This window comes from Paramisgurnus dabryanus, chromosome 4 (genome assembly GCF_030506205.2).
Source record: "Paramisgurnus dabryanus chromosome 4, PD_genome_1.1, whole genome shotgun sequence".
Classification (NCBI taxonomy): domain Eukaryota; kingdom Metazoa; phylum Chordata; class Actinopteri; order Cypriniformes; family Cobitidae; genus Paramisgurnus; species Paramisgurnus dabryanus.
Window position 1 is genome coordinate 34,167,269 of NC_133340.1, and position 16,378 is coordinate 34,183,646.

The following is a 16,378-nucleotide window of genomic DNA, read 5'->3' on the forward strand; positions in this document are numbered from 1 at the left end:
CCAGTCATAAAACCAGGAGGGAAATAGGAAGCTGTCTGCCTTTCACTTTCCCAACACTTTTTTCCCGGACACCACGCCCCAAACCATCCGGAGCATACGTAACCGTTTAACTTCATGTGAAACTGCTCAAACCGATCGGCGTATGACGTCAAGTTCTGCGAGAGCATACATTACATATCGCTCTCGCGTTACTTTGACGTCATACGCCGATCAAACTGCGCAGCACCGGATGAAGTCCAACACACCCGTTGAGTCAACAGCAGTCTGGCGTGCCGCGTCACGCAACCCGTCGTCTGACCGCTTCCTCTTTCTAAACAGCTCTGTCTGGAGCTTCACCGAAGTGGGTCAAAGTAACACAAAAGCTCCACGGGGACTTAAAGCTCGGTTTATTTCAAACACAAGACGGACAAATGGAAGAAACTGTGAAAGTTTGGTCAGCGCCGCGTCGGTCTGAAGATTATCCGTCAACTTTTGCGAAATCAGACAGCGTGGACCTGTTGAGCTGAAGCTCTCGTATTTTGGATCCAGTGAGGTGTGTTGGTGCTCCTCCCGGTCAGGTGACTAAGGTGTGTCGGATCGTAGGAGATGCTTTGTTCTCGTTTACCTGTCGGTGAATTGATACGCGTCTCCCGCGCGGCTTTAGTACTGAACCAGGACGCCGGGGGGAAATGATCAAATAACTTCGGATGAATTGTTCACATCTTTGGGTAACAATATCGCCTTTATTTATGCATGTAAGTTAACCAAGCTTTTTCATGCCTACGTTATCGGTGAATCCAAACAAAACAGATCAATCGTCTCACTTTTACCATGGAAACGATTTACCACAACCGCACGAGGAGTTATTCTAGCACCCTTTAACTGTGGAAATAAACTTTTCTTCTACCTTTATTTGGGTAAAATGATTGTCTAAACTAACAACACGACACAGGACTGGGCGTTTTATCGGTTTTATTGGATTATAAAGTAACGTTACACAATGGCTCTTTCTCAAGTCCAGTGTCTTGATGACAATCACGTGAATTGGCGTCTTAACGAATCCAAACCGGAGTTTTTTTACAGCGAGGATCAGCGGCTCGCGCTCGAGGCGCTCATCACCAAAGGACGCGACGCGTTTGACAGCTATGTGAAAGAGCACGAGCTGCGTCCGTTCCTCTCGGACCCTGAACTCGAACAGCTCCGACGGAGTATTGAGGATTACGAACCCGGTTCCGAGCATCAAAAAACGGATGGCTTGACGGAGGGAGATGACAGTGCTGTGTCTTTGCAGTACTGGCCGGACCGCTCGGACATCGCCATACCGAATTTGGACCTCGGATGGCCCGACTGCAATTCGTATCGTGGAGTCACGCGCGTCAACGTGTACACGCAGCCGCCGACGGACGGACAGACTCATATAAAAGAGGTGGTGAGAAAGGCCATCGCGCAAGCACAGAAGGTCAGTCTGCTTTCAGAAAACTAGAAGAGAGACATGGAATGCAAATAGATGCCCACTTTACAAATAACATCAAATGTTTAACTTTAAAACCATTACAAAATATCCCAAATTTAGTGTATTACGTGTCTTATACAACACCAGTAGGATTTAATGGTGTTCTATGGTTCCCATCTGACAGATAACATCACACAGAGCCCAACACATTACCAGTTACAGTAGAGACCCACAGAGACCGTTATAGTTTACATTAAAACCAATACCATTCACATTATAACGCAATGGTTTCTGTTTTTGTTTAACAGGGAGGTCACTCCTCCCCTTTACACTGTTAACAAAATCAGCACAAATGGTGGGTAACAATAACCCAGCTTAAGTTTATTTTGGTTAGTTCTGTCCAAAATGTACCCAACAACGGGTTAAATCAACCAGTTTTTTATATTGGTGTCTGGGTTCTTTAAATAAAGCCTCTGTACCTGGAAGGCTTCCAAAAGAAGTAGAGAATAAAAGCTTCTTTGTGCGATTTAACAAATGTTCCCCAATGGATAACGGGGTCATGAAAAATCTAAACTTCTGTGTGCCTTGGAATTCTGCTAAGGTCCCCTTGTGCCAGGCCCCTTGGTTGAGATGCACTGCTTTGGACGTGTTTCTAAAACTTTATCTTCAAATACAATAGTTTAAGAACCAAGCACTGAAACGCCCAAACTGGTCAGGTGCTTATCTTAAATATTGATCAGCCTCAACATCTACTCTGCTTACACAGCAGACACTGACAATTGGCTAAAGAAACAAAGATGATATAGGCGTATTAGTGTATTTTAACACGCCTCTTGAACCATGAGTTGTTTCTTATCTCAGTCAGAAATAAATTTAGAGCAAAAGAAAATAGACGGAAAGATGTGGAAATTCCAAAACCTTTCCGTCTTCATCTGTCCATCATCTGTACCCGTCACATTTCACAATCCTTGTTGGTTTTCAACCGGCTCATTTGTCTTGTCAGAACATGCAAAAGTTCATCTCTCTGGCCCATGACACATACCATCGTAAATGCTCTACCACCCCCTCTCTTTAACCCACATACATACTCAGTCAATCAAAAGAGATGATCCTTTTTATCGGAAATACTTCACACAATGAGTGCTTGTAATGTGATGTAGGTCATAATGGGAGCAGTACAAGAGGGTTAGGGTGTGCAAGTTATTTTTTGGCTGCATCATAATGATTTCTATTTAATAAAGGGATCATATACAAAGAGTAATAGAGCAGCAAATACTGTTAATTGTATTAGGGCTTCATGATAAATCGCATGTGATTGGCATGTGCATCTTGTCAGTAAAGTCGGTTGAACCAGGGTTCCCACGCGTCCTTGAAATCCTTGAAAGTTTGTGAATCTGGGGGAAAAAATTCAAGGCCCTGGGAAGTTTTTGAAAATATACATAGATACAGGTCTCTGAAAGTGTCTTGAATCTATTTTATGCAGGAAGTTTTCTGGAAAAAATCCATATTCCCTGTGTAGTCTAGGATAATATCATAAAAATTCTAGACTTTTTGAGCACACATGCTAAACTGTTCGCTTTAAATGCTAAAATCTTTTGTATGCGAATGTTGATTCATACCAAAATGCTTTTTTGCATAGTTGACAAATGAAAACGTCCCGGGTTACTAGGGGTGCACGATTCAGAAAATTTCACGATCCGATTCCGATTTTTAGGCTCAAGATTCGATTCAAAATCGATTTTCGATTAAAAAACGATTCTTGATTTTAAAAAACGATTCACAGTATGTAAATGTAGTTTACTTCTTCCTATGTGACTGATTGTAGGAGATATACAATTTTAAAGAAAAGAAACACAACAAATTAAATGTAGTTTGATATTACTTTATGTCTTTATGCAAAAATAAAAACTGATATGAAGCAATTAGATGACCCCTTTTATCAAATTCTATTAAATACAATAATATAGTATATGAATGATAGACAGTGCAGGTCTATAGATTATAAATGTGACTGGTGTTATAATGGTTTTTATTTCTATTAGATAGAGCAGAAGCAAGGAAAGTGCCTCTCTTTCTATTTCTCTCTTGCCAATTAAAAAAAAGCTAAATCCACTCATTATTTCAGATTCAAAAGTCTACTTGCTGTCCCAGTGACAGGGGACTTTACATTACAGCTTTGCGTTTTGTAAATCTTGAGTCAGCTTGAGCTTTGCTCGTTCAGTGCAATAGATTTTGGAAAAGATATGGTTTATTAATAATGTTAGAAAAGAGCCAGTTTTTATCGCCATAGAAACCGCACGCTGAAACTGCACGCGAGCTATAGCACGGTAGCGCCCACGGTCATTCTCCGATCGACTCGGGTTTTACTCACTAATCAGACTCGGGACCCGAAGTAATTTAACTTTGACTGACCCGGACCTGACTGACCATTTCAAATACAAACCCGGAACCATACGGTCTGCGGGTGCTCCGTGAAGTCCTCTAATGTTAAAACTCTGCTCAAGTTCAGAAACATGAAGGATACAATGTGACACAAGCTTGTTCGCGTCGCATCCCAATTCATTGCGAAACAGAGAGCACGTGAACGGACACCGAGCTCATCATGTAAACTCATCATATCACTTGTTAATATAACTAGGCACAGCACCCAAGTAAAGTCAATGTGTGGGAAACACTGTGACAAGAGTGTGCAGGCGTCAGAGTGAATACGACGCAGCGTCATCTATGGGAATACTGAGATAAACTCATTTCAGGATAATAGTAAAACGGCATTACAAAAAAATGTATGAATCGATTTTTGGAATTCTATGAATCGATTCAGAATCGGCAAAGCTTGAATCGCGATTCAAATGTGAATCGATTTTTTTGCACACCCCTACGGGTTACGCATTTAACTGTTGTTCCCTGAGAAGGGAATGAGATGCCATTTCGTCCCAGGTTATGTATTTGGAACGAGACGCTGTGTCTCCCTTGCCATACTTACTGCCTCCCTGTAATGCCGCCTTTGGCAATATTTCAGATAGCGGTATACTTCCTGGCTCCCGCGTCACCCTGTTTTTTTAGTTAAGCCTCACCATTGGTTGAATTTGATATACATGTTCAGACACACTTACCCCTGGACGCATCCCCAAAGTGTCACCGCAGTGACGCAGCGCAAGTTCCCTCAAAAGGGAACTTTAACAATGTATCTTAAAAAGGTAACATGATGTAACCTTGCTCTCACTTGAATTATGTCCCCACATTTAGTCCTTGAATTTGAGGGTATTGGACCTGAAAAGTCCTTGAAAGGTCCTTGAATTTGAAGTTAACTAAGGTGTGGGAACCCTGCAGTTCATTGATTAGTAGTAAATCGACATCACCTGCTTTTAGATGGAACAGCATTTACTACACAAAGGCGTAGTTCACTGATAATCGAGACAATTTCGCATTAATTATCGCGGACGACCGGACGTATATCCTTCAATTTGTATGCGATATGGCCAAATTTACTACTAATCAAGAAACCAGCTTTACTGACAAGATGCACATGACTATCGCATGTGATTTATCGTGCTGCCCTAAATGTATTTTAAATAAATAAAAAAATAGTATTTTACTGTTAACTTTTTTTGTCATCAGAAAAGTGCACGTGTACTGTACGTGCAACATGGGATTTATGAAATTCAGCGTACATTGTTCACGTATGTCGCGCATGTGCCTACAGGTAAACGTAGTTATGTAGCCCAAAAGATGCATTGCATTTTGTCGCAAATCGCATACGTCGAACGTCTGTGTACATGTACGTGTCAAATAAACTATACTTTGCAAAGCTGTACGTTCAACCAGGGCTTTACAGTACATTTAAGACCCTGTCAACACGTACACGGGTATCTTCAAAACCGTACCCTTTTGTATGCGGTTTGGCTGTTTGTCCACACGCAGATGCGGTATCAGTTAACTGAAACCAAACATTTATTGAAACTCCTGCCAGGGTGAAGATGTTAAAAACTCGGGTTGCAACGTTTTTGGCTTGTGACGTCATTGTTCGTGCAGAGGCAGACTCTCCAATGGCTTGGATTGGCCAACATGGCTTTACGGTTAGGGATATATTGCCATCTGTTGGTTTGGCTACTCTCGGTTTGGAATATAATTTTATAAAATAAAGGGTTTATAAAAATACCCAAACGTGTGGACTAGGCCTAAGGTAAACATTTTTATCAGTATTTGTGTTTCCTAGGAATCGAACCCACAAACTTTTGCGCTGCTTACACAATGCTTAACCAGTTGAGCTACGGCAACTGTATAGCTACAGGAATTGTATAACTTCATAGTTTTTACTATCAAACGGCATGCAATTTTATTGTGTTTTACTTTTAAATTGAATAGTTTTACAAGTTTCACGGCATATTTATGGGTTATTTACAGTTAATGCCCGTTCACGCCGAAGACGAACGATAACTATTAAAATAACGTTTTAAATTTCGGAGAGTAACAAGAGTGTGGACGCCAATATAGTTATCCTTATAGCCTTAAGCCATAACTTGTTTTTAAGTTTATACTGTAATTTTTCTTTTTATTAATCTGTTAAATTTGATAATTTTTAGGTAAATACCTTGTTTGTACATAGTACCTTGCATGTTGTTTATATTCAATTGTATTTAATGTCATATGTATTTGTCTGTTTTTTTTTCCAGATGATAGCTGTGGTAATGGATGTCTTCACAGATGTTGACATTTTTAAAGACCTAATAGAGGTTGGATTCAAAAAGAAAGTGGCTGTTTACATAATCATAGATTACGCGGCTGTACAGGACTTCCTATTTATGTGCGAGAGAGCAAATATGCACAGAGGACATCTCAACGTGAGTTAAACGCATGCGCACATGCATGTCTGTTTTGTAGCGTTTCTGAATATTTGATTGGATGTGGTTTGCATGTGTTTTCAGCATCTGCGGGTACGATGCATCGGAGGTGCGGAATTTTACACCCGCTCGGCTCAAAAGGTGCAAGGGTCGTTGGGTTCGAGATTCATGTTTGTGGATGGAGACCGTGCTGTGTCTGGATCATACAGGTTTGTTTGAGTACAGCATACTTTGCTTTGTGTACCTTTACAGTTGTGGACAAAAAATATTGGAACCCTTGGTAAATATGAGCAAAGAAAGTTGGGAAAGTAAATCTGCTTTTATATGTGATCCTTGAAGAGTCTGTCGCCACTTAAATTATTCTGCTGAGCATTAATACTATTTAGACACACATTCTCTTTTTGGGAGATCTGCAACATTAGTCGATTAAAATATCTTAAATTTTTGCCCTGCTTGTAGAATGATATTTTTATGGTTTTAACTATTTCCTTAAAACTACTTTCTATTTTGTGAAGCTTGAAAATCTTTTGCTGAACTATAGTTTTTGGCTTTACTCATTGTGATAAATGATTGAAGGGAGAGTTAATCTGTTGTTACAGACCTATATAAAGTTATTTGTTCTGCTGAACACAAAGAAAGATATTTTGGGTAATGTTTGTAACAAAAGCGTTTATAAGCACCATTGACTTCCATAGTATTTGTTTTCCCTACTATGAAAGTCAATGGTGTTCCTGTTTTGTTTTCTGCTTGCTTACAAATATCTTTCTTTGTGTTTAGCAGAACAAAGATTGTATACAGGTTTGGATCAAGAATTTTCATTTTTAAGTGAACCATTCTTTTAAGGCAGGGGTGCACAAACTCGGTCCTAGAGGCCAGTGTCCTACAGAGTTTAGCGCCGAGCCTAATCAAAAACACCTGAAACAGCCAATTAAGGTCTTACTAAGCATACTAGAGTATAATACTTTGAGGCAGGTGTGCTTAGGCAAGTTGGAACTAAACTTTGCAGGACATCGGCCCTCCAGGACAGAGTCTGGGCACCCCTGCTTAATATTTATTCTCCTGAAAGTGATGACTGGACAACATCATGTTTCTAGTCCCCTTGGTGTGCAAAAAGGGATAATGAATTGGAATGTATCATCGCAGAAATAAGTCCTGACAGTGTGATCAGGACCTGATGTGAAGCTGAAGGTCTTGTATCACATTGAAGGGGCTTATTTAACAATAACAACTGGCTGCCTGCACATTATCCTGCTTATCACATGGCTGTTTAACTCATAAGTAAGGAACATTAAATATTGATTTGAAATATTTAATTTGCTCTTTTTTTAAACAAATTCAACAAATTTGCTTCATTAAAAGTAAAACTATTTATTAAAGCTTAATTGCAGAAACAATGTGGATTTATTTTCACATCTCTCATATTTACCAATATTTTTGTCCACACCTGTAGCGTGATTCTCCTCAAAGAATACACGCACACATAAACACACACGTCATCTACCTGGAACCTCCCCAGTACTACCAGTTCGGATGTCTACTTTTTTGGCACACCCAGTTGAGGTCATAAAGTAAACTACTAATGACCTGATGAGTCACATAAATAGTTGACCCAGAAAATAAATTTTCCCATCATTCACTGTCATGTTAACATTTTTATTTTTCAACATATATTTAAAACCACCTGGTTAGGGGTGGGTGATACAGCCCCAAAAATATATAATGATATTTTAAGAATATTTGCGGTAATGATATTTATGACCCAATAAAAATATGGTAAAGGAAGGGCATTTTCCATCCAATGAGCTATCATTGATGAAAGACTACCTCATTCAAAGTGTAAATCCATTGTCATAAGGTGGCAGAAGCAGCATTAAAGTGCCGTGGTGATGCCGCGATCACACGACATGAGTCAAATGTAAACAAAGTAAAAACTAGAGATGAAATGGTATGAATATTTTACATCACTATGACACGATGCTATCACGGAAGAAACAAGCAGAGTAAAAGGAGCTTTAAACTCATCAGATCACGGCATTTAATGGAAAATGAATAGAAAAGATGGATCTGTCTGCTTAAATATTAAAGCAACACTATGTAGTTTTTTACCTTTAAATAATGTCTCTAAAATTATTTCAGTGATAGAACAACTTTTAACTGGACAAATTGTACTGTTGCTGCAACCTGAGCAGCCTCCTAGCTGCTACAAGCACACTCTGAAAGTGGCGGTGGAGGGTAGAGCACACAGCCCCGCCCCTCCCCATGCCTGCAGAGGAGTGTCTGATACCAGGCACTGTTGCGCTTTTCAACCACATGGGGGAGCTGTAAGTCATTTTTACACGGAAACTACATAGTGTTGCTTTAAGTAAACATGCGTCAGAACAACTAAATTTCATCACAGTGGTACGATTAGGAAGTGTTTTCCCTATATTAGGGCTGTCACGGTTATAAAATTTGGCTGATGGTTAATTGCCTTATAAATTGTGCCGATAATGACGATTAATTGCCTGTGTTAAGGCTTTGACGGTTATGACGATTAATTGTCTGTTTTATTGCTTTGACATTTAATTATTATTCTTTGTTTGTTTATAAAATAATTTTTAATACACATAATACACATTTAAAAGTAATTATTTAATGAATATATCTTTCAAAAGCTGAAAATTCTTAATAAGAAATAAACATAATACAGTGTCTGAAAATAATGCAATCAAAATAAACTGACTTATATAAAGGCCAATCCTACTAAGGTCATATAAGTACAGGGTTTCCTGCAGAAAATGTGTTAGTTAAGGTGGTAGGGTTGTGCCGGTGGGCGGACCAGGGGCGTGGCAATCAAAGGGGCGTACACGTCATGATGAAAATATTTTTATTTAAAACACCCAAATTAAACCAAATTTTGAAGAAACTATGACAGAAAATGAACACATACTAGATTATTAATTAATTAAATGTTTTATCAACAGGCTAGTTATCCTCCAGACAGTGACGGACCATGTCTTTGTTTCTCTCATTTCGGCCATGTGGCGCGTGCCCGCTATTCTCCGAGATGCACTTGACAGCCATTTGTGCAGCAAATTTTTTTTTTTGGACGACCTAGTTAAGGTGGTAGGGTATCCCAGCTTAGGTGGGCCGCCCAAACTGAAAAGTGCTGCGGGAAACCCTGAAGTACTGGACCACATGTTTGTAGTGGCTGCAAAAAAATCTATTCCTTAGCGATCTGTAAGAATAGCATCCTTCACTTCCCTAAATTTGGAATTGCTGATTTGGAAATGTGTGTGTTACCTGACCTTATCTTATCAAAGTTTTGCAGCATTTCTTTAAATGCTGTTTTTTCCACTGCTTTGCAATGTATCGCGTTACACTGTCAGTTAAGGAACGCCATCTGATACGGTCTCATTTATACAGGAGCTGCAGCTCCCTTTGTGTTTTTTAGAGAGATGTGCAATCATTGCGGTGATCTGAAATCATTGCGACGAGGACAAACAATCGTGATGAGACGATATTTAATCGTTGAGAGAGCCCTACCCTGTATAACACAACTCCTTAACACTTCAGGTTAACAGTAATTAAAATAGTTTGCACAGTGATGCTCGGTTGAGTCATTTGTTTACATTTGGGCGGCATATGACATCACCAGCTGCTAGTATCTCCTCATCGTGTACCTTCACAGCTTGGTTGTTCTTGTGTTGCATCATTGCTGACATGCTGTGCTTGCTCTCAGGTGTTGTTGCTGTGCGTAAATACGCCATAAGTCATCGTGTCGCTATATAATTTATATTGCGAATTATACAGGCATTATCATGGACTGTATGATATGGCACACCCCTACTTCTGGTTAAGGTGCATTAAATTGACATTCAAATTGTGCAGTGCTGGGTATCAACCGTCCTTTATTAGGTTTTATTACGACTATTTACGTTTACATTTATGCATTTGGCAGATGCTTTTATTCAAAGCAACTTACAGTGGATTTAAGCTATTTTTAAAGCAACTTTCTGTGTGATTTTATTCTGAATTGTTGTTTTATTTGTTTCAGTTTTACATGGACAGCTTCTCGTATGGATCGTAACGTCATTACAGTCCTGACAGGACAAGCTGTTGAAACCTTTGACAAGCTATTCCGTGAGCTGTACTTGAACTCCCGTGGAGTCAACCTATCCAAGGTTCCACTGATAGATCTTCCGGAGCCCGAGCCCACCATTGTTACCGCCCCTCCCCCTGTATCTGCGACTGTTGCAAGAAAGCTAATTAATCCTAAATATGCACTGGTAAATGTTGACACATCTAGCAAAACGTCTTCAGGCAAGGCTAGTGCCAAGAACGGTAGCTCCCAGAATCCTGCGGGCCCTGTTCCTAAGACTCAACGCGAGTTAGCTGAAGAACCACAAAAGCACCCAGGACTTGTAGGTTTGGGAAAGGCAGATCTCATTTCCTACTTGCCTATCTGGCCTGAGCCGGACCCACCCAGTGATGTAATAGGGTTTATTAATATACGAGACACGAGCAAGCCTGCACCGGTGCATTTAATGCGCTCGCAGATGTTTGGAACATCGCAAGCGATCCGCTTCAAAGACCCTTTCGTTGCCCCACCCGAGGATCCGCTACCAGAAAAGGCCCAACTTAGGTCAGAACAGCGGAAAAAAGATACTGTAGATGCGAAAGTTCCATCAAGCAACCAGCCCCCAAAAGATGACCAGCCAAATAACCAGCTCGCAATTAATGCTCAACCGGAGATGAACTCCGTCAGCAATCATCAAGATGCTTCAGCGTCTCCATTCCATTTTCCAAGCACCCAGACGGAGCACAATGACCCCAACCCCGCTCCTCCACATGAGCAACAGCCCAACCCTAAACCGATGCATTCCTCTTCAGAAAACCTGCAGGCTACAGAACACCCTGTGCCCAAGCCACGCACCTTACGCGTGGTAGTGAAGTCGCCGGAGGGATCTGAAGATACAGATATCAGTTTGGTCAAAAGCGAGGAGAACCACAAGGTTACGCACAAGGATGCCCGTGAAAACGATGCTGATAGCACCGTTGCGATTTGTGAAAATTCATTTAAGGATAAAGATGAGACTTCCATAACATCGGATGAGTACTTTGAGTGTCCCGACACAGACAGTGCAAGTCCTATTGACAAGCTCCCTAACGGAACGTTGACGGGCTCCAGTCGAATTGGAGACCACCCCCATGACACAGTTAACATGATGGCCCGGTTCTCTCAATCCATGCTGGACTTGCGATCAGATGATGTCGAACCAGGCCTACAAGGTGCTGTTGAGAAAAATCTACTGAACGCACAGAACGGAGACAAAGCAAAGGTAGGATTTTGATTCATTATGTCTGTGTGTGTGTTTGTGATAGGTGAAAGTGTGTTTTATCAGATTTGGCTCCACTGTACCAGTCAGTAAACCTGGGCGTGTTTCATATAGATAAAAGAAGTCAGGCGTGTGTTATGGAACGCAAAAGGGTGTGTTATTACTGTTGACATATTCAGCAGGCCTGAACCTGCTGTGAGAGCTGAACGTATGGGGGTGGCAGGAGGTTGCCGGCCAAAATGTAAATAAGGCTACGTAGCAAACAATAATAGGGTAGCGTGTTTTGGGGGTTTGTCAGCTGGCTCGTTGTAGTGGAATTTTTCCATGGAAGCAGCCAGACAAATGTGACGGCAACAGAAATTTTTGAGTTTAGGTTCTCAGGAATTTATTGCACAGCCCTCTTATGGTCTATTGTTAATGTGGAGGTCTCTGCCTACTGCTAATTGTTTAGTTTAATTATGTTTCTTGTTTAATGCTGTACTAACCTAAAGGAATAGTTCACCCAAATATAAAAATTCTTTGCTCGCCTTCATACCGTCCCAGGTGTATATGAGAAGATGTATATGACTTCCTTTCTTCAAATTAACACAAACATATAATTGTATATTAAAATGATATAGCATTATCTTCTCACGTGGGGTGAACATGGTGAAGCTCCAAAAAGCATACAGGTACATCCTCCATCGTGTATTCATGGCAACATGCAGATCAGTTTTGGTAAGTTCATATAGCGGCAAGTTGATCCCATTGGTTCTCACATCTTGTGACTAGTTCTCATATGTGACCCTGGACCACAAAACCGTCGTAAGTCGTACGGGTATATTTGTGCCAACTTTTTTGTTGTTTGAAATTTGTAGCAACAACCAACAATACATTGTACAAGGTCAAAATTATCAGTTTTTTTATACAAAAATTCATTATGATATTAAGTTAAAGGGACACTCCACTTCTTTTGAAAATATGCTCATTTTCCAGCTCCCCTAGATGTGAACATCTGATTTTTACAGTTTTGGAATATATTCAACTGTTCTCCGGGTCTGGCTGTACCATTTTTAGCATAGCTTAGCATAATCCATTGAATCTGATTAGACCATTAGCATTGTGCTAAAAATAACCAAAGAGTTTCAATATTTTTTCTATTTAAAACTTGACTCTTTTACAGCAAAGTCCTTGATTATTACGCCAGAATGAGAGTTAGGCTCCTAGCCATATTGGCATAGAAAATCACAACTTGCATTTTCCATCTGTCTTAGTACACAATGTAACTACAGAAGAGTCAAGTTTTAAATAGGAAAAATATCCAAACTCTCATTTTTGAGCATGATGCTAATGGTCCAATCAGATTCAATGAATTATGCTAAGCTATGCTAAAAGTGCTAGCGCCAGACCCGGAGATCACCTGAATAGATACCAAAAAAGTAAAAATAAAATTTTTAACTCTAGGGGAGCTGGAAAATGAGCATTTTTTTTTTTAAAGTGGAGTGTACCTTTAAGATCAAGTTTTTATGAATATAAATTTCCTATCGTAATTATATATCAAAATAAAATTTTTGTGAGTTGATGCAGTTGCTAAAGACTTAATTTGGACAACTTTAAAGGCGATTTTCTCAATATTTAGATTTTTTTTGCACACTTAGATTCAAGATTTTCAAATAGTTGTACCAAATATTGCCTTATCATAACAATCCATACATCAATGGAAAGTTTTATCATATATATCTATAAATCTCATACCAATAAAAAATACCTTGAATGTACTATGACTGGTTTTGTGGTCCAGGGTCACATATGCATGTTTTGTCATGTGACATGCAATGACCAATGAGATTTGAGGTTATCGATGTGCCGCCATATTTGAACTTACAGCTTTGATCTGTATTTTTCCATACATGCGCAGTGTATCAATCACTAAATAAGCTCAAAACATTCATCATTTTTTTATTACAAATATTTTGTTTTGCTTCAGAAGATGTTTATTAACTAATGGAGTCATTTGGATTATTTTCATGATGCATGTATGTGCTTTGGGAAGCTTTGCCATGTCAACCCTCAACCACGGAGATAACATGACAAAATTTTTATATACAATTATTTTTTTGTGTCAGCTGAAGAAAGGACGTTGTGATGGCATTTTTCATATTTCTGGGAACTACTCCTTTAAAAAATCCTACTAACCAAGCATTGTAACGTGGTGGAAAACCCAGCTAAAATCAGCTTAAGGTTGTGGCTGATGGTTGCTGATCCAAGCTGGTCCAGCATGATTTTAGGCTATGACCGACCACTCTAAGCAGGTAGACCATCTTGGTCTATCTGATTAGATCTGATAGAGACCACCTTGGACCAGCGGCAAACCAGCTATCAGGTATCAAAATTCACCTTAATCTGAAATTATCTGGTTTTTCTGTCATCAAAAATCTTAAAACGTACAAAAAAAGTAAAATGACATAGAATGGCATGGGTTTTTGCAGCACTAGAGGATACAGGAGCTGAGGCGTGTGTGTAATACCTGGGTAGAGGGCCCTGCTGATCATGCCAGGTAGGATGATGAAGATCATGGGAAGCATCTTGAGGTAGCTGGCAAAGATGGACGCTCCTTTGGCGTGACTCAGATTCTTGGCTGACAGAGACCTCTGCACGATTACCTGTCGAGTCACATGAGCCACCAAACATTATTATCAATGGTGGACCTTTCCTGTTTAAGCATTACTACTGAAAAGAAAAACAGTCCAATTATAGCTTGAAGGATCAGCACGACTGCATTGACGTTATTTGGTTGATTCATAAGTAACGTCTTAGAAATGTTAAAGTCTGAAAACGATTTGTTATGCTTTCTGTTTCCACATGTACTTTCAGCTTAATCGAACTGTCTCCAGGTCACCTGTTCGAGACCCCTATGGCCGAGCCAAAATGGTGAATGCTAAACCAGGAGCGTTTAATGCACCCCATCAAAACAGCGGGCATGTGATGGGGGGTCATAGGTACTGGTCGGGGAAGGTTTATGACCATGAACTCCCCTCAAGTGGATTAATACAGCAAAATTTGAACCGTACTGGCCGGTCCCCTCAAAGACTCAGCACTGCCTATAGAATAGATGGACTGCAAAGCAACCATTCGCCTGCTCATCGGCTCACACACTCCTCTAAATCCCCACCCGCTCATCGGGCATCTCAAATGAACTCTTCTTTGCCTCGGGGACACGTTGACACGCCATTAGGAATCTCTTTTTCTAAACTTGCCAGCTTCAAAAACCTTCAAAAGAAGGTTTCTGTCAACCCGACTGGTTTTCCCTTGGGGGATCCATTGTCACGGGGACGCAATGACAATTAACTGACATAACAACTTTGTATTGAGTACAAAGGCATGAATGTGCAATAATGTAGCCACCAATCTGCATTAATATAGACTGGATTCAAACTGGATTTTTAAACTAACACAGTGTTATAGGATAAAAACACTGTATTTAATAGCTGGACGATGGTGAATTTTGGTAGGGCAGTGAGTAATGCACAATTATCTATTACAAACAGCCTGATTTTGTTGATGTGCCTGTAGAGTCTGGACTGCTTGTTTAGGTGTGGACTGGAATTTGGTGGTGGATTACTGGATTTGTGACCACGGTGATGGCAATTTCACATTTGACCTCTATTATTTGCTAACAGTATCTTCCATTGAGAGAAAAGGAGTGAGCTAAATATCATGTGTTGGCTAGGGGTTGCACGGACTGATCGATTACTTTCGCCATTGGCCAAATATGTTCGGAAAAATATAATGTAACCTAGAGGTGGTTTAAATCCTCAAAATATGTTATGAAGAACCACAGTGAATGAATGTGCTGCCAATGTCGGGCCTGATATGTTGTCCGAGTTCATTTAAAGCTGTTCACATACATTTTTGTGAAACCCATCTTGTGAGTTGGACATTACTGTTTTCTGCATTGTTTCGTCAATGACTGCACTGTTAAAAAAAAAATGCAACAAAGTTAAAACAATTTGATTTTGCAAGTCAATTCAAACTACACTTTTAAGTTTGTACTGAGGGGCAATCGTTCGATCTCTCTGATGAAATCAATACGGAAGTGACTTAAACTGCAATTAATTGACTGGCCACTAGAGGCTGGCTCCAAAAGGGAATCAATTCCCATAGACCCCCTTGTTAAAATGCACAACTTTACAGCAGAAAAAAATGTTTACAGCCTGGTACAAAGTGTTTTTGGTCTATATAGCTAATTTTTAAATGCAACTTATTAAAACAATTTGAAATTGTTTTACTTATATTTTATGTTACTTTAACTTAAAAAAATTTGATTTGACAAAATGCTGCATTTTTTTATTTTACAGTTTGCAAATGTTACATCACCTAATTTGAACGTGTATGGCGACTAGTAAAAACAAGTAGTCGTGCAAGCCTTAGTGTCTTCCTGTCAATTTAAAGTGGATTAAGTTGAACAGCTAGCTAGATTTTTTATCTGAGTATTTTTAAAGATTTGCAATTATTTTCTTTACCTGCCGAGGAGGTATTGGGAAAAAAAGGTTTTAAGGGTGTAAACTAAAGAAAGTGTTACAACTTATTTTCACAAATACAGTTTTCAAAGAGACATCTCACATGTTTGCTTTTAAGTTTGTATTAAAAGTTTTTTCTAACATAATCTTAAAATCTTTCAGAAATTTTTAGATGCTAATTTGCTCCACACTTATTCCTACAGTCTTTGTAGGGGATATACTTGAATCATCTGGTGAACTTTTAAATAGACGCAAGGCTTCATTTGCTTTTTCAATATAGGCCTCATA

The 16,378-nt window shown here is 39.6% G+C and overlaps 2 protein-coding genes across 3 annotated transcripts in view; one reads left to right on the plus strand and one right to left on the minus strand.

Moving 5' to 3' along the window:
- The window catches only part of slc5a10 (solute carrier family 5 member 10), a 47,879-nt gene that overhangs the window by 14,312 nt on the left and 17,189 nt on the right, over window positions 1-16,378 (minus strand). The window contains exon 9 of the mRNA XM_065254303.1: window positions 14,098-14,233. Within this exon, the coding sequence (XP_065110375.1) occupies window positions 14,098-14,233 (136 nt within the window). The remainder of the gene's footprint in view (window positions 1-14,097; window positions 14,234-16,378) is intronic.
- On the plus strand, window positions 275-16,236 carry fam83gb (family with sequence similarity 83 member Gb). 2 transcript variants are annotated; one of them, XM_065254300.2, is made up of 5 exons: window positions 275-1,438; window positions 6,106-6,273; window positions 6,358-6,482; window positions 10,310-11,594; window positions 14,445-16,236. In XM_065254300.2, the coding sequence occupies exons 1-5, from the start codon at window positions 980-982 to the stop codon at window positions 14,916-14,918; spliced, it is 2,511 nt and encodes an 836-aa protein (XP_065110372.1). In that variant the 5' UTR covers window positions 275-979; the 3' UTR covers window positions 14,919-16,236. The 2 variants fall into 2 exon arrangements, with proteins under 2 accessions (XP_065110372.1, XP_065110373.1); XM_065254301.1 differs by lacking the exon at window positions 14,445-16,236 and adding an exon at window positions 14,060-14,197 and having other exon boundaries at window positions 276-1,438.

Coding starts and splice junctions, on each gene's coding strand:
- fam83gb (XM_065254300.2), top strand. CDS start 980: ATGGCTCTTTCTCAAGTCCAGTGTCTTGATGACAATCACGTGAATTGG. Junction 6,274..6,357: donor TGCACAGAGGACATCTCAAC/GTGAGTTAAACG, acceptor ATGTGTTTTCAG/CATCTGCGGGTACGATGCAT. Junction 11,595..14,444: donor AGAACGGAGACAAAGCAAAG/GTAGGATTTTGA, acceptor ATGTACTTTCAG/CTTAATCGAACTGTCTCCAG.